The sequence below is a fragment of the Poecile atricapillus genome, chromosome 13 (assembly GCF_030490865.1).
Source record: "Poecile atricapillus isolate bPoeAtr1 chromosome 13, bPoeAtr1.hap1, whole genome shotgun sequence".
Classification (NCBI taxonomy): Eukaryota; Metazoa; Chordata; class Aves; order Passeriformes; family Paridae; genus Poecile; species Poecile atricapillus.
Window position 1 is genome coordinate 1,058,424 of NC_081261.1, and position 16,834 is coordinate 1,075,257.

The 16,834-nt window shown below is 60.5% G+C and overlaps 1 protein-coding gene across 3 annotated transcripts in view; it reads right to left on the minus strand.

The window, feature by feature from the left end:
- ARHGAP26 (Rho GTPase activating protein 26) overlaps nt 1-16,039 on the minus strand; it is a 104,551-nt gene extending 88,512 nt beyond the window's left edge. For all 3 annotated transcript variants that reach the window (XR_009278628.1, XM_058848489.1, XM_058848490.1), the window contains exon 1: nt 15,695-16,039. Coding sequence is in view for 2 of the 3 variants with exons in the window: in XM_058848489.1 (XP_058704472.1) it covers nt 15,695-15,848 (154 nt within the window). In the remaining variant the exon portion in view is untranslated. The remainder of the gene's footprint in view (nt 1-15,694) is intronic.
- Between the last annotated feature and the right edge of the window lie 795 nt (nt 16,040-16,834).

The window sequence follows — 16,834 nt, forward strand, 5'->3', positions numbered from 1 at the left end:
TGCACAGCTACAGCAACCAAGGACCTAAATAAAATGTCCTTTTAAAAGAGATGCACCCTGGCCCTGCACCTCAGGAGCAGCAGGAAGGGGGAGAGCTCCCAGCAGCTCAGAGGGCAGCAGCTTTTCCTGGAAGCAGCCTCAGATAACCCCTTTGCCTGTCCCTGCTCCCTCACAGCCAGCCCAGGGGTCACCCCGCTCTCCTCCTCCCTCTGCAGCCAGGGAGCAGTGGCTGCCTGAATTCCACCCCAGGCTCCCTCCAAACCTGCCTGAAGGGACCTTCTCCAGCCCCCAGGAATCCTGCAAGGGACCAGCAGCACCTCGTGCTCCCCGTGTCCCCCTCCTCCTCCTCAGCTACTGAGAGTTTGGTCTTTCTGGGAAGTGGCTGCTGTTACTGCAAGGAGACTGAAGTGGTTGCTTTTTACATAAAAAGCCTCTTCCAAAGGAATTTGGAATGACTGAAAAAGGCCATTTGTAGAAGGAAGCATCCTGATTTCCCAACCCTCCTCCCTGAGTGCAGCACCCAGGGGTGACCCCATCCCATCCCATCCCATCCCACGCTGGGGGTGACCCCATCCCAGCCAGTCCTGCCTCAGCACCCCAGAAACAATGGGCAGGACACCAAGGGGAGCCCCAACACATCAAAATGAGATGGAGGCAGGCAAATGTCCCCCCCTGCCTGCTCCTGCTGCCTGATCCCGAGTTGGAAAGATCAGGTCAGGAAGGGAAAAGTGCAGCTGCTGGCCCAGAGCTGGGGGCTCTCCCCAGAGCTGACTCTGCAGCCAGTTTGCCACATGAGCTGGAAAGAGCAAAGAGCTCTGGCTCAGCCAGACCTGGGACAGGGGCAGGAGCAGCAGGATGGGGGGTTCAGGTTAAAGACAAGGCTGCTGCTGAGTCTGGCCATGAAGGGTTAATGCTGCTGCAGAAGGGGCAGAGGATGCTGCTGCAAGGCAAGCTCCGGGCTCCACTCACACCGAGCGGGATTTCTACACTTCCTGCAAAGAAAACTGCTTAACAGCCTATATTTAATGTTCAAGTGGACAACAGGAACTGACACTCCTGCCCCTTCCTTCCCCACAGCACAGAACACAGGAGCAGCAGGCTCAGGCTGTCCCCTGCAAGCCCCGGGACAGGGACAGGAGGGCAATGCCTGTCCCCACCAGCAGCCCCCTGCCCCAAGCAGGGCACATCTGGGGGCCAGCAGTGCACAGCTGGCTCAGGGAACAGGACACAGCACCTGCACAGCCCCACAGCAAGCACGGAGCAGGCACAGGGGCCAGCAGGGATGGGTAATCCAGGGAGCAGCCGCTCTAATCGGCGGCCAAACCAGGATTACAGCCTGCCAAGGGTGCTTAGAAAGCAGCAATATGGTGTCTGTCCCCACAGCGAGCACAGCACCCCTCCCTGGGGTCACACAACGCTCCTGCAGCTCAGGGATACCCAGGGAAGGGCTTTGGGAAAGGTCAGAGCTGGGAATGGCCCCTGGATGTGAGCACTCTGCATGGGACACTCATCCAAGCCGGTCCCCAGCTCGTGCAGGAATCCAGCGACAAGGAGCTCCTGGCTGAACACAGCGTTTGCAGCTGCCAGAATGGAGCTTTACCCGCCCAGCCCCAGCCCTCGCAGCGCTGGGGTCAGCACCAAGCGTCAGGGCAGCATCATCAAACGCTTCATTTGCTCCAGAAGGTTTAAATCCCCTCTCTGCGCTTCCCAGCAAGGTCAACAAAGCCCCGCTCCCATGAGACAACGCGCTGCTCTGGGCCTGATCCCAGAGTCGCTTCCATGCAGAATTAGCACTGATTTGTTTATTAAACAACTTCTCCACCAGGTGGTTGGAGTTAATCAGTGGTTTAGGATGGGACGGCAGCTGCTGGCAGGTTCCCCCTCTGAATCATCCTGAGCAAATCTATAAAACCAGATGGGCAGAGCCCACCCCACCTCCAGCACAGCTTCTGCCCTCTCCTTCTGCACAGAAGCCGTGGAGAGGCTGCCACGGCTTGGCACACACCAGAGATGGAGGTGAGAGGGTGCCAAAGACCCCAAGGTGACCCCAAGGACCAGGGCCAAGGGCACAGACCCTGCAGTCAGCCCAGGCAGGACCCCCAAGGCAGGGAGAGCATCGCTGACACAGCCCCACAGCTCCCCAGACCCCATTTGGGTGCCTGCTCCACACACACAGCCTCCAGCTGAGCCTTGTCTCAGCAGCACACCCAGGGAGGCCAAACCCCACCACGGCAAGTTCACAAACACACATTCCTACAAACCACGCTCCAGAACCACTCAGGTGTGCTAAAACACAGAATAACCTGCAGCTCTGCCCAAGATGCCCCAAGAGGTGCAGGAGGTGCCAGAGCCCTGGCTCAGCCTGGCCCTGCAGCCAGGAGAGCGCTGGGCACTGCTGCCAGCCCAGGCAGCCCCATCTGCCCGGATTCCACACTCAATGCGGCTCCGTACGGCAGCGTTTGCCCGAGCACAGAGGACCCTTTGTGGGCTGAATGGCACCATTGACCAGGCTCACACAGCAGATCAGATCTCAGCAGCACGCTGAGGACACAAATTCCACGGTATTTGAAGAGATAAAGGTTCTGCGCCTCCTGGAAAACAAAGTGGTCCCTTGGAAGGACTGCCTGGCTGCACAGCTAAAATTATCCCCACCAGCCCAGCACCCCGGCCACGTCATCCTGCCACCCCCAAATCAATAATGCTTGCAGTTATCTTGGGAGTTTTGCCAGGCCAGGATGTTTTTGCAAAGCTTCCCAAGATTCCTGATGGAAGGCACTGGAGATCCAAGGGAAGTGGAGCCAGAAGGACCATCATGGCCCCAGGTGCCAGTCCAGCATGTCCAGGGTGACACCCTGCAGCAGGGCCAGGGCTGCAGCAGCACCGAGGCAAGAAGCCACTTCCTTCAAGCCCCACTGCTCCAGCTGCTCTCCTGCTCTCTCCTGCTTTGAGGAAGCTGATGGTCAATTGGAACCCTTGCCCTTCTGCCCCACTTCTCAACCCTGAATCAGCCCTGGACTTCCTCAGGCTCTGGACCCCCGAGCCCGGTGCTGAGCCTGTTTTGCCACAGAGGCAAAGCCTCTCTCCATCCCTCCTGTTCAGCTTTTCTTAGCGCTCACCCATCAAGTGATATTGCAACAAAGCCACGTTGGTGAGTCAGATCTCACAGTGAGACGCTGCAGAAGCCCAGCTCATGGAAACAGCTCTGCCTTTCCCCCTCGGAGTGTCACCAGGGCTGTGACACTGGCAGGGGAGAAACTGGTGCAGGCAGCAGCCATGGGTAAAGATGGAGCTGATGAAGTGTCCCTGACACAGTTAATGAAGTGTCCCTCGCCAAGGTCCCACCTGGAGGGACTTCAGCACTGGGCATGTGAACATCAAGCAATGACCTCTCCATCCCACCTGTCCCACATGGGGACGCTGGCTGACGCTCTCCACTTGCCCTAACAGGACTTTTCACTCCCACGTGAGGTGCTCAGCCTGTCCCTGTCCCAGCTCTGCATTAATCAGGTCATTTTAATGAGCTGCAGCAGCTCCTGACTCAGGGACCTGTGGGGAGAGGACAGAGGTGATGATGGTGGGTGGGGATGAAGGGCAGCAATGGCAGGGGAGCGAGCAGGAGCTGCCTGCAGCCAGGACATGCAGGAAACAAAACCCAGGAATGATGTAAACGACCCCCGGAAAGGCTTCCCATTCCTGGAGAGCCTGAGGAGACAGATGTGTGCAGCTGCAGGGAGGCACAGCCTGACAGGAGTCCTCACTCCCAGCGAGGAGCAGCGGGGCTCAGAGAAGCACGGGCCTGCCAGAGCCCTCCTGGCATTGCTGGCAACCACTGGGCACCCCCAGGATGGCCCTGGAGGAGAAGGGGCCCCAAGGCAGGTACCAGGCAGCTTCCAGGCTGGCGGTCAGCGTGCAGAGAGCCAGCACATCGGATCAGCAGAACCCCCAGCACCGAGCAGAGCCCTTGGTGACCCCTGCCCAGGGGGTTTCCTGGTGCTCTGCATGAAAATGGCAACATCCCAGTCCTGCCACAGCCCCCAGAGCATCTCTGCCTGCAGCTCGTGGAGGGGCACAGCCCGTCTGGCCCCCAGCACAGGGCAGCATCCCCCGGATGCCATCCCCGCTCTCCTGCGCTGCACACGGAGCGCTCAGCGGCAAAACAAAATAAATTTCACCACTTCCCCACCCAGCTCCCATGTCTGGCACTTGTCCCTGTGCTTATTTTTGTTCACATCCTGGTGTTGTTTTATGGCAGAACCCCCTGGCCCATCCCAACCTGCAGCCACAGAGCTCACGGGGCAGGGAGCCAGGCGTCGGAGCGACAGCAGCTCAGGTGGGAGCACGCAAGGTCTCCAAATAAAATCAAATGTAAATATTCACCACTCCAACACCAAGGAGGGATGCATCCAAACAGAGAACACGGGCTTAAGTGCCTGGAAAACATCAGGGACATGGTAATGAAATGGAAAATTACCGCCCCGGCTGGCATTTCCACGGGCAGCCGACTGCACAAGTGAACAATGTGAGGCAGCAGCAGTGAAAATCCCTGTGTCCCAGGCAGGGCAGGGATTTGGGCACAGTGCTGGCTCAGAGAGAGAGGTGTCAGACCTGCTGAGCACGGCTGTCCCACTGCACTGAGTGCCTGACCTTCCACCCCCGGTCCCTGACCGCTATTCCCAAAACAAGGATTTTGAATTTGGCATTTCCCCTCCACCTGCACACTGCCCACTGCCACTGCTCCAGGCAGCTCGTGGAAATGCCTCCAGCCTTACACCTGTGAGTAGAGTGCCTCTGAGGGCAGGATGAAATGTTGTGTTTTACACACAGCTCCCTCACTGAGAGTGCAGATCAGTCCACATTAGCATAACATTGCTCCAAAAATTGTAGCTTCTCCTTCAAGCCTTCTCCTCAAAGTGCCAGGGGATGTTCAGGGTGGGCATCAGGAGAAATTTCTTCCTGGAAAGAATGGTCAGGCACTGGAAGGGGCTGCCCAGGGAGGTGGTGGAGCCCCCATGCCTGGAGGTGTCCAAGGAAGGACTGGATGTGGCTCTCAGTGCTCTGGGCTGGCTGACAAGAAGGTGACAGGTCACAGGATGGACTGGATAATCTTGGAGGTCATTGTGCAATTCTGTGATTCCTCTCCAAACCCTGGCACGACCCACAGGAAGGCTGCAGATGACTTTACCCTTGTTACCACAATATTTCATTGACTGGAGCCTGGAATCACATTTCATTAGGACAGAACGCCCTGCCCGAGACAGCTAATCGATTTAGAGGACACTAATCCAGAAGAAATTTGCTCCTGACCCAGGCAATGCCCATTAGTGGAGCAGAAGGGGGTCTGGCAGGGAGGGGGGGCTGTGGCAGAGCCCCTGCCAGGGGAGCAGATTGCCTCAGGCACCAGCCCCACTTCTGGATTAGCTTGTTATTAATTCTAATTAGCTAATAGGTGGGCCACAGGGGGGCTGCTTGATTTCTCAAGGGGCAGCACTGGGGTCCCCAGGGGAAGATGGGCCCAGAGACCCCCGTGCCCCAGCTGGGGAGGGACCCACACCCTGTCCCTGCGGGCAGGACAGGAGGCACAGGACAGAGCCTCCCCTGTGTCCCCTCTCTTGTCCCCATCCCAGCAGCTCTCACCCACAGCCAGGGCAGGGAAGCGGGGTCAGCTCCCAGCCCCTCTGGCTCTGCACACCCTGCTTCCTCCTCCTCCTCCTCCCAAGGAGGCTGCGGAAATCCTTTTGTCGCCGGTGCTCCTCCACCTCGGCTGCAAGAACAGGAAAAATCCCACTGTGCTTGCAGGAACATCAGTGGCAAGTGAGTCAATTTTTCCTGCTTTGGCAGGAAAAGAGAAATATAAATTAAAGTCTCCAGTGGAGCACAGGGAGGCATGCAGGGTGAGAACAGGGATGCACAGCCCAGGGCGCAGCACAGAACCATGGAACAGTTTAGGTGGGGAAATCCCTCTAAGATTCCCATGTCCTGCTGTTCCCAAAGGCAACACTGACCATTGTCCTCATCTGGAAAACCCCTCCAGGGATGGTGACTCCACCACTGCCCCAGGTAGCCTGTGCCCGTACCTGACCTCCCTTTCCAGGAAGAAATCACTGTCTTTAACCTGGGCTTTCTCCCAGAATTCGTGGGAGAGGCACCCAACGCTCTGCTCTGCCGTGGTTGGGTTTTTTTTTGTAAAACATTGCTTAGCAACCAGCTCTCAGTGAGGGCATCGCTCTGGACAGACGCTGCTTCAGCGAGAAAATGAATAAAAAACCAGCAAAGGGCCACCGTGGCAAAGGAAAAGGCACACACCAGCTCTTTTTACAGGTCACTGGGCCCAGAGAACCCTTCCCTCTTCCCTCACTGTGGATCATGGAATCCCAGACCAGTTTGGGTTGGAAGGGACCGCAAAGCCCACCTGGTTGCACCCCGTGCCATGGGCAGGGACACGTTCTGCTGGCCCAGGCTGCTCCAGCCCTGCCCGAGGGTGCAAAGCACAGGAGGGAGCGGTGAGGAGGCAGCAGCCACCCTCGGCTGGGGCTCCGCTGGCACCGGCGGCACCGGCCCCCGCTCCACGTGCCACAGCCAGATGGTTCGGGGGCTGCTGGGCTTCCCACGGCTCCAGCTGGAAACCTGCTGGGCAGCACAGAACACACAGCCCGTGTCTTCATGGTCCAGGGCACAGACAGCATCCCTTCATGGTCCCATGGTACACACATCCCATCTCCTCATGGTCCCAGGGCACACACAGCATCCTCTCATGGTCCCAGGGCACACATAGCATCTCCTCATGGTCCCAGGGCACACACATCCCCTCATGGTCCCATGGCACACACATCCCATCCTCTCATGGTCCCAGGGCACAGACAGCATCTCCTCATGGTCCCAGGGCACACACATCCCATCCTCTCATGGTCCCAGGGCACAGACAGCATCTCCTCATGGTCCCAGGGCACAGACAGCATCTCCTCATGGTCCCAGGGCACACACATCCCATCTCCTCATGGTCCCATGGTACACACATCCCATCTCCTCATGGTCCCAGGGCACACACATCATCCTCTCATGGTCCCAGGGCACACACAGCATCTCCTCATGGTCCCAGGGCACACACATCCCATCCTCTCATGGTCCCATGGCACACACATCCCATCTCCTCATGGTCCCAGGGCACACACATCCCCTCCCCTCATGGTCCCAGGGTACACATAGCATCCCCTCATGGTCCCATGGCACACACATCCCATCCTCTCAAGGTCCAGGACACACACATCCCCTCCCCTCATGGTCCCAGGGCACACACATCCCCTCATGGTCCCAGGGCACACATAGCATCCTCTCATGGTCCCAGGGCACACACATCCCATCCTCTCATGGTCCCAGGGCACACATAGCATCCTCTCATGGTCCCAGGGCACACACAGCATCTTCTCATGGTCCCAGGGCACACACAGCATCTCCTCATGGTCCCATGGTACACACATCCCATCTCCTCATGGTCCCAGGGCACACACAGCATCCTCTCATGGTCCCAGGGCACACACATCCCATCTCCTCATGGTCCCATGGCACACACGTCCCCAGTGCTGCCACAAGCCCAGCAAAGGCACAGGAGCGAATTCCCAGCTCCTTCACGCCACACTTGAGACCGTCCTTGCCATCAACAGCTAGGGTGATCCCTAAAGATCCCTAAAGATCCTCCTTGTCAGGAGCCCACGGGCGCAGGCAGGGAGCAGTGGGAGCGGGGAGAGCAGGGAAAGCAGGGATAGCATCCTCTCCATGGGTGACAGCCGCCGGCGTGCCCGGGGGAGGAGGAGGGGGATGATTCACAGCACAGTGAACAAGCTGTGCAGGTTTCCATACGAGCTCCCCCTCGCTCTGCCTCCCCTCCCACCCACCACGGTCACGCTACAGCGACTCATCGCAGCGCTCCTGGAAAGCGAGGCATGAGCCAACCCCAGCCGTGGGGGCCTGCCACAGCCTGTGCCCTGCTGGCCCCTGCTGTCCCCCACACTGTCCCCCCACTGTCCCCCAGCCTGTGCCCTGCTGGCCCCTGCTGTCCCCCCACTGTCCCACAGCCTGTGCCCTGCTGGCCCCTGCTGTCCCCCACACTGTCCCCCCACTGTCCCCCAGCCTGTGCCCTGCTGGCCCCTGCTGTCCCCCAGCCTGTGCCCTACTGGCCCCCACACTGTCCCCCCACTGTCCCCAGCCTGTCCCCACTGTCCCCACTGTCCCCACACTGTCCCCACTGTCCCCCAGCCCATCCCACTCCCGGATGCTGCAGAAGGGTCCCAGAAAGCCCCAAACCAGCCCCCCAGTGTGAGCAGGGTTCCCTTGGCCACACTGGCAGTGCTGCTGTCCCTGGGGCACGGTGGTGGCACTGAAGCCCCCCCGTGACAGTGCAGGGATGCCAGAGCAGCCCTGCCCTGGTTTGTGCAGCCCTGGCACCACCATCTCAGGGTGCCAACAAAGGGGCTGGGGTCCCCCTCTGCCAGCTGGGGAGGGGTCTGGCAGACAGCAAGGGCAGAACTGACTCTGCCTCACGCCATCCCTGCTACTGAATCAGCCAGAGAAACACCTCGTGTGCCAACCTGCAGAGCACAGGGACACGGGCACAGCCACTGCCTCCCACCCTCCCCGCAGCAACCATGGGAACGGCATTTCCACGGATTCCCAACGTCACTCACAGCTGCTACCAGCACAGCAAAGGGAAAAAGCAAACCTAAAGAGCCCCCTGCTCATGTCCAGGGCACACAGGTGATGCCACACACCTCTCAGCCTGGCAGCATGGCACAAACAAATGGAGACAGATGATTCCAGCTGTGCCAGCACATCTGCAGCATTGGGAGCACAGCCTCCTGACCCAAATCAGGCAAATCTGCTCCATGCTGGCAGCATGAGCAGGACACAGCCTGTAGGTGACTCCCAGTGCTGGAGGAACACAGGGACATCCAACCTGGCCCTTCACATCCCCTTCCCAGGTCCAGCCCCTGCTCAGTCGCTCCCTGCACTCACCTGTATCCTCTCAGTCTCCACCAGCTCCAGCAGACCCAGCCCCTGCCTCTCAGAGCTGCTCTTTATCCCCAAACCCAGCACGGGACACGTGCTCAGCACAGACCCTGTGGCTCCTCCGGGCTCTGTCCCCACCCCAGCACATCAGGACATGTGCCCAGGGGTGCTCTGTGGCACATTCCCAATTACAGAGATCTCCCAGGCCTGTCAATGAGCCTCCTGTCAGCACAATGTAAAAGATGTTATCATGAGCTCTCCTGCACATCCAACCCTGCTGCTCACGAGGTTCCCAGGCCAGCCCCACGTCCCACAGCACCCACTCAGTGCCTGCTGCAGGACCCCAGGAGCCCTGGCTCCCAGTCCCCAAACCTGGCAGCACTGTGGGGTGGGATCCCCCTGGGAGATGGGTGAATGTTCCCTGGGGATGTTGTGGGGATCACAACCCCTGCAGCATCCCCAGGCAGAGCCGGCTGGGACAAGTGTGCATCCCTCTGGAGCCACAACAATCCCTGCAGGGCTCCCAGTGCACACCCACCACTGCAAAGAGCATCTCCCAAGCAGGAATATGCTCCTGCTGCTAATTTCCACTGGGGAGGAAGAGGAGGATCAACTTGTGCTAAAATTGGAGCACAGTATTATCACCTGTCCTACCCCTCATTTGAATAAAACCCCAGACAAGTTATTGAAGATGTGGCTATACAAGTCATGCAAAGAAGGAGAAGTCCTTGGTGCCTCTGGCTCTGCTGGTGCAGGACTGGCTGAGCCACAACCATGTCCCTCCTCCCCAGCTCAAAGTATTCCCTACACCAAATGTTTCTTCCAGGAATGAAGAGGGGAAAAATGAACCCTGGACATAGGAGAGCCACGTTACACCTTGGCTGGCTGAACAAAGCAGGAAAAAAATCAAAGTAAATCATTTTACCAGCCAAACCCCAACCCACGTGCTTTCCCTGTGGTTTGTGAGGCAGAGGGAGAGCCCAGGGAGGGAGGGACCCCTCACCCCTCCGAGCATGGAACGAGCTCCTTGGGCAAGGCATGGATGCTCCAGGAAATCCTCCCCAGCCACAAGGCAGCAATTCCTGGCGTGGGAAGACCCAGGCCAGGCTGTGCAGCTGCAGGTGCCTCACCTTGGCTGCCCAAGCACCATTCCTCACGGCACAGCCCGAGCAGGAGCGAGTGCCAGCGGTCACAGCGACCCAGCCAGGTGGATTCTGTTGGTTTTGCACCCTCCAGGAAGCACAAGTCACCTTTTCCTCCAAGCCTGCAAAGCGCAGCGCTGTCCTGGGCAGGAGCACAGCTCTGAGCACTCAGGTTGGCACCTGCACAAACAGGGGCTGTTCCTGGAAAGGCCAGAGCTAAACCTCTGAACCTTGATCCCTCCGCTGCTCTGTGCAAAGGTGGGCTGTGACTGCTTTCTTCAGGGACCAGAGGAGCAAAAAGGATGGAGATAACCTCAGATGGGCTTTGGATTCCTTCTCCCCAGCATCAAACACCTGTGGCACAAGGACCTGCCGTCCCAGATGGCAGCAGGTGACAAAGCAGCCCCAGACTGGGATCATGCTTTCAGATGTTTCAGAGCTTTCTCCCTGCAGAGGCACACGAGGGCACTTTGAGTGCACAGCACCCTGCTATCCACCCTCTGCCCACCCGAGCCAGGACCCAGGGGACCGGGAGAGCCAAACCAGGAGCAGCATGGTGGGGAGCAGCATGGGAAAGGCAAAGAGGGCAGTCAGCAGCATCGGCCCCTCATGTTTCCTTATCACCTGTCTAAGCCTTGTTTGTGTGAAAAGGGAGTTAAGTAAACACTGGGCAAAAGTTTCACTTTCGCTTCCAGTCTGTTACAGACCCTGTGCCAGCTCCATGCGGGACTGGCACTGCCACCCCACAGCCACGGGCACAGCCTCACCGACATCTGCAGAGATGTGCAACACAACCCAAGTGCAAGCACATCCCAGAGTCTGGAGCACCAGCAGCACCACCAGGAGCTGCCCCACCACCCCACTTCACGTTTTATCAGCCCTGGAGCAGGAGGAGTCCCAGGAAATACCCAGAGCTGCAGCAAAAGCCCTGCTGGCATCACCCATGGTGGCAGCACAGCCCCCACAGCCACCCCAGTGTGGGGCAGGGACACAGGGGGCAGCTCATTCAAATCACACCCTGCAGGCACAGACAGAAGGGAGACCACAGCTCTGACAGCACAAGGCTGAGAACCTCAGCTGGGAGCAGGGGCAGGTCCCAGCTGCTCACCACAACCAGCATGGGACATGCTGTGGGGGCAGAGCTGCCATGGCACCTGGGGGACAGTGCCACAGCACCTGGGGACAGTGCCACAGCACCTGTGGACAGTGCCACGGCACCTGGGGGACAGTGCCACAGCACCCGGGGGACAGTGCCACAGCACCTGGGGACAGTGCCACAGCACCCGGGGGACAGTGCCACGGCACCTGTGGGACAGTGCCACAGCACCTGGGGGACAGTGCCACGGCACCTGGGGACAGTGCCACAGCACCCGGGGGACAGTGCCACAGCACCTGGGGACAGTGCCACAGCACCTGTGGAACAGTGCCACAGCACCTGGGGGACAGTGCCACAGCACCCAGGGGACAGTGCCAGGGCACCCGGGGGACAGTGCCACAGCACCTGCCCCTGCAGGCCAGGGGGCCACAGGAGCTCTCAGACACTGATGGATCCAGGTCCAGCATCACCCCTTCGGTCCCAGAAACCCTGCAGTGACCTGGCCAAAAAAGCAGCTAAAGGAAAAGTGACCCAAAACACCAAAGCAGCCCAGCTGTGCCTTTTGGGGCATGGGCACCTCTGCCTTTCCCGTGGGAGCCTGGGGCATGGCACAGCCCCACTGAGGCCCAGCCTGTGTGCACTCGTGGGGAGGGGGCTCACAGAGCTGCCCCAGCCCAGCCCCAGCACACAAATTGCAGTTTGTGCTGAGCATGGCAGCAGCCGGGCGTGGACGGGTTTGGTGGCTTCAAATTAGTGCCTGGGAGCTGGAAGAAGGAAAACAAACCAGCAGAAACGTGGCAGGGCACCGGGCTGCACCCAGGGCCCGGAGGGGACAACAGCCCCATCGGCACCGGGACAGCCTGGCAGCACTGGGAGAAGGGCACAGGGAAGAGGAGGAGGAGGAGGAGGAGGAGGAAGAGGAGGAGGAGGAGGAGGAGGGTGCCAGGCTCAGCCCTGTGCTACAGCACCAGGGAGGCGATGGCTGGCAGCCCCTGCACCCCCACATCCTCTATCCTCACATGTGCTGCTTGTTTCCCAAAGCAAGCTGCGGGCATCTCCCCATCACCAGCCGGGCACCCGGGCTCCAGCTCCCCCTCCATGCCAGCACAGGGGCTGGATGGAGGTGATGGCAGCACAGGGATGAGCCACTGGCTCCCTGCCTGCCCCTCACACAGGCACAGGGACGTGCAAAGGGATAAAATCCTTCAGCACCCCTGGTCACCACAGCTCCTGCGCTGCAGAACAAGTTTCACGGCATCCGGCCTTCGAGTTCATTATTTATGTCACACTTGAAGTCTCTGCATCTGCAAAACTTTCTGAATAATTTATGGATGGTGGATCAGGGAGGAAGAGGGACACGTTTTGCTGAAAACCAGGTCACTGAATACCAGCCAAGCAGCAAAGGGAGACAATGGAAACAGGCACAGAAACTCACTGGGGGAAAAAAGATCCAACAGCATTTATGTACACACACACACACACACACACACACACACACTCCAGAGATGTCCTTGGCATCTGAGGATATTTAGCAAGACCAGCCCTTCAGCAAATGAGGATCATTTTCAACCTTCTGAGTTTATTCCTTCTTCAAAGGGAAAGAGAAAGCGCTGTGAATCATTCCTATTTCTCTCTGTACCTACACTGAGGGCAAAAGCAGGGCAGAGCAGCCCTTTCACCAAACCCTGGCAGAGACTTTGTTACGTGTCCTTACTCGGGTCTCACCATCCCTGCATGCCTGCTCCTGCCCAGCTCTGCTGAGCTCCTCTTCATCTTCCTCCCCTCCACCTCCCCGTCCGAGCGGCCCCTCACCGACACCCAGAGCCACACGTTCTCCCCACGCCTGTCTTCACACAAAGAGGATGTGAAACGTTCAGCAGAAAAGGCAAGAGGAAGGAAAAGGAGAGAGGATATTGCCAAGACCTCACGTAACTCCGGCTGCTGGCTGTCACCCTGCCCAAGGGCCCCGACACCCTGGGAACCCCCAGCCCACCTCAGCATGTCCTGAGCCAGGGCTCTGCTGTCCCCAGACCTGCCCAGCTCCACAGCCACGGGTCACAACAGCTGAGGAGCAGCATGGAGACAATGACAGTGAGATAAGGCCACCGTGCCAGCCACATGGGGAGCCAAACCAGAATCACTTGGAAACACCACTAAATAAAAGCCATCTAAGAAAAGCAAGCACCTGGTCACAGTCAGGAATGGCCCCAGAAACCAAACTGGCTCGTGGTGGTGACATCCCAGCAGTGGCACAGCCACCATCAGCAGAGCAGCTCCTCACCCCTGGAGCATCATCTCCATCCCTGCTCTGGACACTGCAGTGCTCTGTAAGGGCTCCTGCAACACGTCAGACCCCAGACCTGTCACACGCTGAGGGTGACACACTGGGAAGAGCCGGCCCAGATCCCATCCAGCACCAGCACTCACAGCGTGAAGCAGCACTGAAATCACTCCTGAAATCACAGCAGGAGGATGCACAGGGGGCCGAGCATCCCAGCCAGGGAGGGGCTCCCCTTCACAGCCCCCCTGCCCCACATGCCCCAAACGCTGCCCCAGAGCGCCCTGGGGACCAGCCCGTGCCCCACACGCTGGGTGGATGCAGGGCAGGCAGAGCTGGGCACTGATTTCTCTCCAGCAGAATCATCCCTGGGGCATTCCTGCCCCTGGAACTCCCCCCCAGCCCTGCGCAGGAATTAAGGGCTAATCCAGGAACACATTCAATAGAAGCTACAAAACAATTCAGCCATAAAAACATCCTTATCTCCAGAGGCCAGCGAGCGTTCTTCCTGCCCGGTGCGGGCAGCCTGGGGCGTGGGGGGACAGGAGCCCACTGCCAGCCACGAGCCCACGGGGGCTCACAGCACCCCAAAATAGCTGCACACAGCGTGCCCAGGGTGAGAGCACAGCCAGACACCTCAGCCAGCACCTGCTACGAGCTGACTAAGCCCAGAGACACCTCGGGACTCAGCAGCTCTCTCCCAAAATGTATTTTCTGTGAAGGACAACGCTGCAGGATTTGCTCTGGGATAAAATGAATGCTACAGGCAGGGCCAGGCACTGCTGCCTTCAGCAAACGCTCCACAGCAGAACGCAGCTCAGACCTGCAGACCCATAAATGCACCCACAGCTGTCGGGTTTGAGATTCTTTTAACCCCAAATGCCAAGAATTGGTACAATGGGAGTCCCTGTAAGCCAGATGTTACCAGCTGCTACTTCAGCACAGAGGAACTACTGGGGCTCGGTGTGAGATCAGAAGGGCGGGGAGCAGGATCAGCCCTTCTGGGAATGGACAGGGTGATGGGAATGGATGGAGCATCATCTGCCCGTGCATCCTGGGGTGACCTCGCTGTCCCACAGCCCCCACAATGACCCTGGCCAGGCTGGTTCATGGCAGGTGATGCTGCAGGGGCTCCATGGCACCTGTGTTTGTGACGTGTCCCTGTCACCCCACGGCACAGAGCGGTGACCACACGTGCTGCTGGCGTGCGGGGTACAGGCACCCCCCAGAGGGGGAAGAACCCTGTGATTTGGGCCAAAGAAACCTAAAACCAGAAAAAAAACCCAACGACCCCTTGAGGGAACGGCAGAAACAGAGCCACAGCTTGGGGAGCAGCCCACCCAGCACAGCACCCCGAGGGCACAGCCCACCCAAGGCTGGCAGCACGCAGCCATGCAGAGGTGTCCCCAGCCGTGGGGACAGGAGCCAGCCCAGCCTGGGAGGACAGGGACGCTGCCAGCCCCGGCTGAGGGTATCCCCAGCCCCGGAGCCACAGCCTGCATCGCTGCATCCCCCTCCCACCCAGACCCCTCCTCACCGGTCTGCAGCTTCGCAGCCGCCTCCGCTTCCCCATGGAGATGAAAGGACAGCACTGGGGGGATGACTCGGGCAGAGCCACTCTGGGGGCTCCGGGCATCCTCCACCCTGAGCAGAGAGGGGCACAGGACAAACGGGGGGGCGAGGCACCAACCCATCACCCCAGGAAACCGCTCCCAAAGGATGCGACCCCCGAGGGCCACGGAGCGGGACCTGGGAGACCAGAATCACACACATCCCAATGGACCATGGCCACGCACATTCCGATGGACCATGGCCACGCACATCCCAATGGACCATGGCCACGCACATTCCGATGGACCGGGACCGGAGCCCGGCACATCCCGATGGATCCACACACGTTTAGACGGACTAGGGCAAGGCCCGTGCGTGTGCTGATGCTCCAGAACCAGGACCACACATGTCCCCATGGCCCACGGCCAGGCTCACCCCGGTGCACCGCGCTCGTCCAGCTGCACCGGGAGCAGGCACGTCCCGGTGGCCCGGCCACAGCCCGGCCCGAGCGGGACCGGGAGCAGCCGGTGCCGGCTGGAGCAGCCCCCGGAGCGGGGCGGGCGGGGCCGGGCGGGCAGGGCCGGGGGTCGCGGGGTCCCGCAGGGCCGCCCCCAGCCCCGCACTTACTCTTAAGGGCGGCGACGAGCGACTTCCCGTCCTTGATGAGCTCCTTGATGAACTTGTTGGTCTTGTCCAGCTCGGCCTCGTGGGAGCGCAGCCGCTCCCGGAACTGCGGGCTGTCCAGGCAGCACTCGCTGAACTCCAGCGCCGGCAGCCCCATGCTGCCCGGCACGGCGGGGGAAAGCACGCAAAGATCCGCAGAAAACGCAAAACGGAAGGGCGTTCAGGGCGAGGCGCGCAGCCGCCGGTGCGGGCGTGCGGCGGGAGCGCGGTGCGGGGCCAGGCCGAGCCGATGCAGGGAGCGGGGCCGGGCGGAGCGGCGGGAGCGGAGCGGGGCGGGAGCGGAGCGGGGCCGGGCGGAGCGGAGCGGCGGGAGAGGAGCGGGGCGGGAGCGGAGCGGGGCCGGGCGGAGCGGCGGGAGCGGAGCCGCGCCGGGGGCGGAGCTGCTGCCGCCGCTCTGGGGCCGCCGCCCGGGCCGGGCCCGCCCGCGCCGCCGCCGCGCCACGCCCCCCTCCGCCAGCCAATGGGAACGCGCCGACACCGCTTTTCCCCGCCCCCTCCGCCCGCTCCGCCAATCAGCTGCGGGGGCGGGGCGGAGCCGTGCCCTCCCCGCGGCTCCCGCACCTGGGCCGGCCCCGCCCGGGCAGAGGCGGCTCCGGCCCGGCCCCGCTCCGCTCCCGGTCCCGTTCCGTTCCCCGGGACCCTGCTCCGCTCCCCGAGACCCCGCCCTGTCCGGCCCCGCTCCGCTCCCCGGGACCCTGCCCGGCCCGGCCCCGCCTGCGGGAGCGCCGCTCCGGCCCGCCCCGAGCCCGGCCCGGTGGCGGCTCGCACGTTTCTGCTGCCATGGCACATCTGTGCCGGAGATTACTGCCCGGGCTTAGTGGTGTGATCTGAGAGAATAAAGCCGTAATCTCCTGGAAGGGCTGGATGTGGAGCGGCAGCGGGAGCAGCCGGCAGCAGCCAGGAGCTGTGGGGCTCTGTGCCAGCGCTGTGTCCCCAAATGAGCATCGTCCCACGGACGATGGCTGTCACCGCTTCCCTCCACAGAAGATGGATGTCGCCGCACACGCAGCCCCGGTGGCTTCTCCCCACGGCCGCTTCCTTCAGGAACACGCCAGGAATTCCGCCCGGGCTCGTCACCTCCTT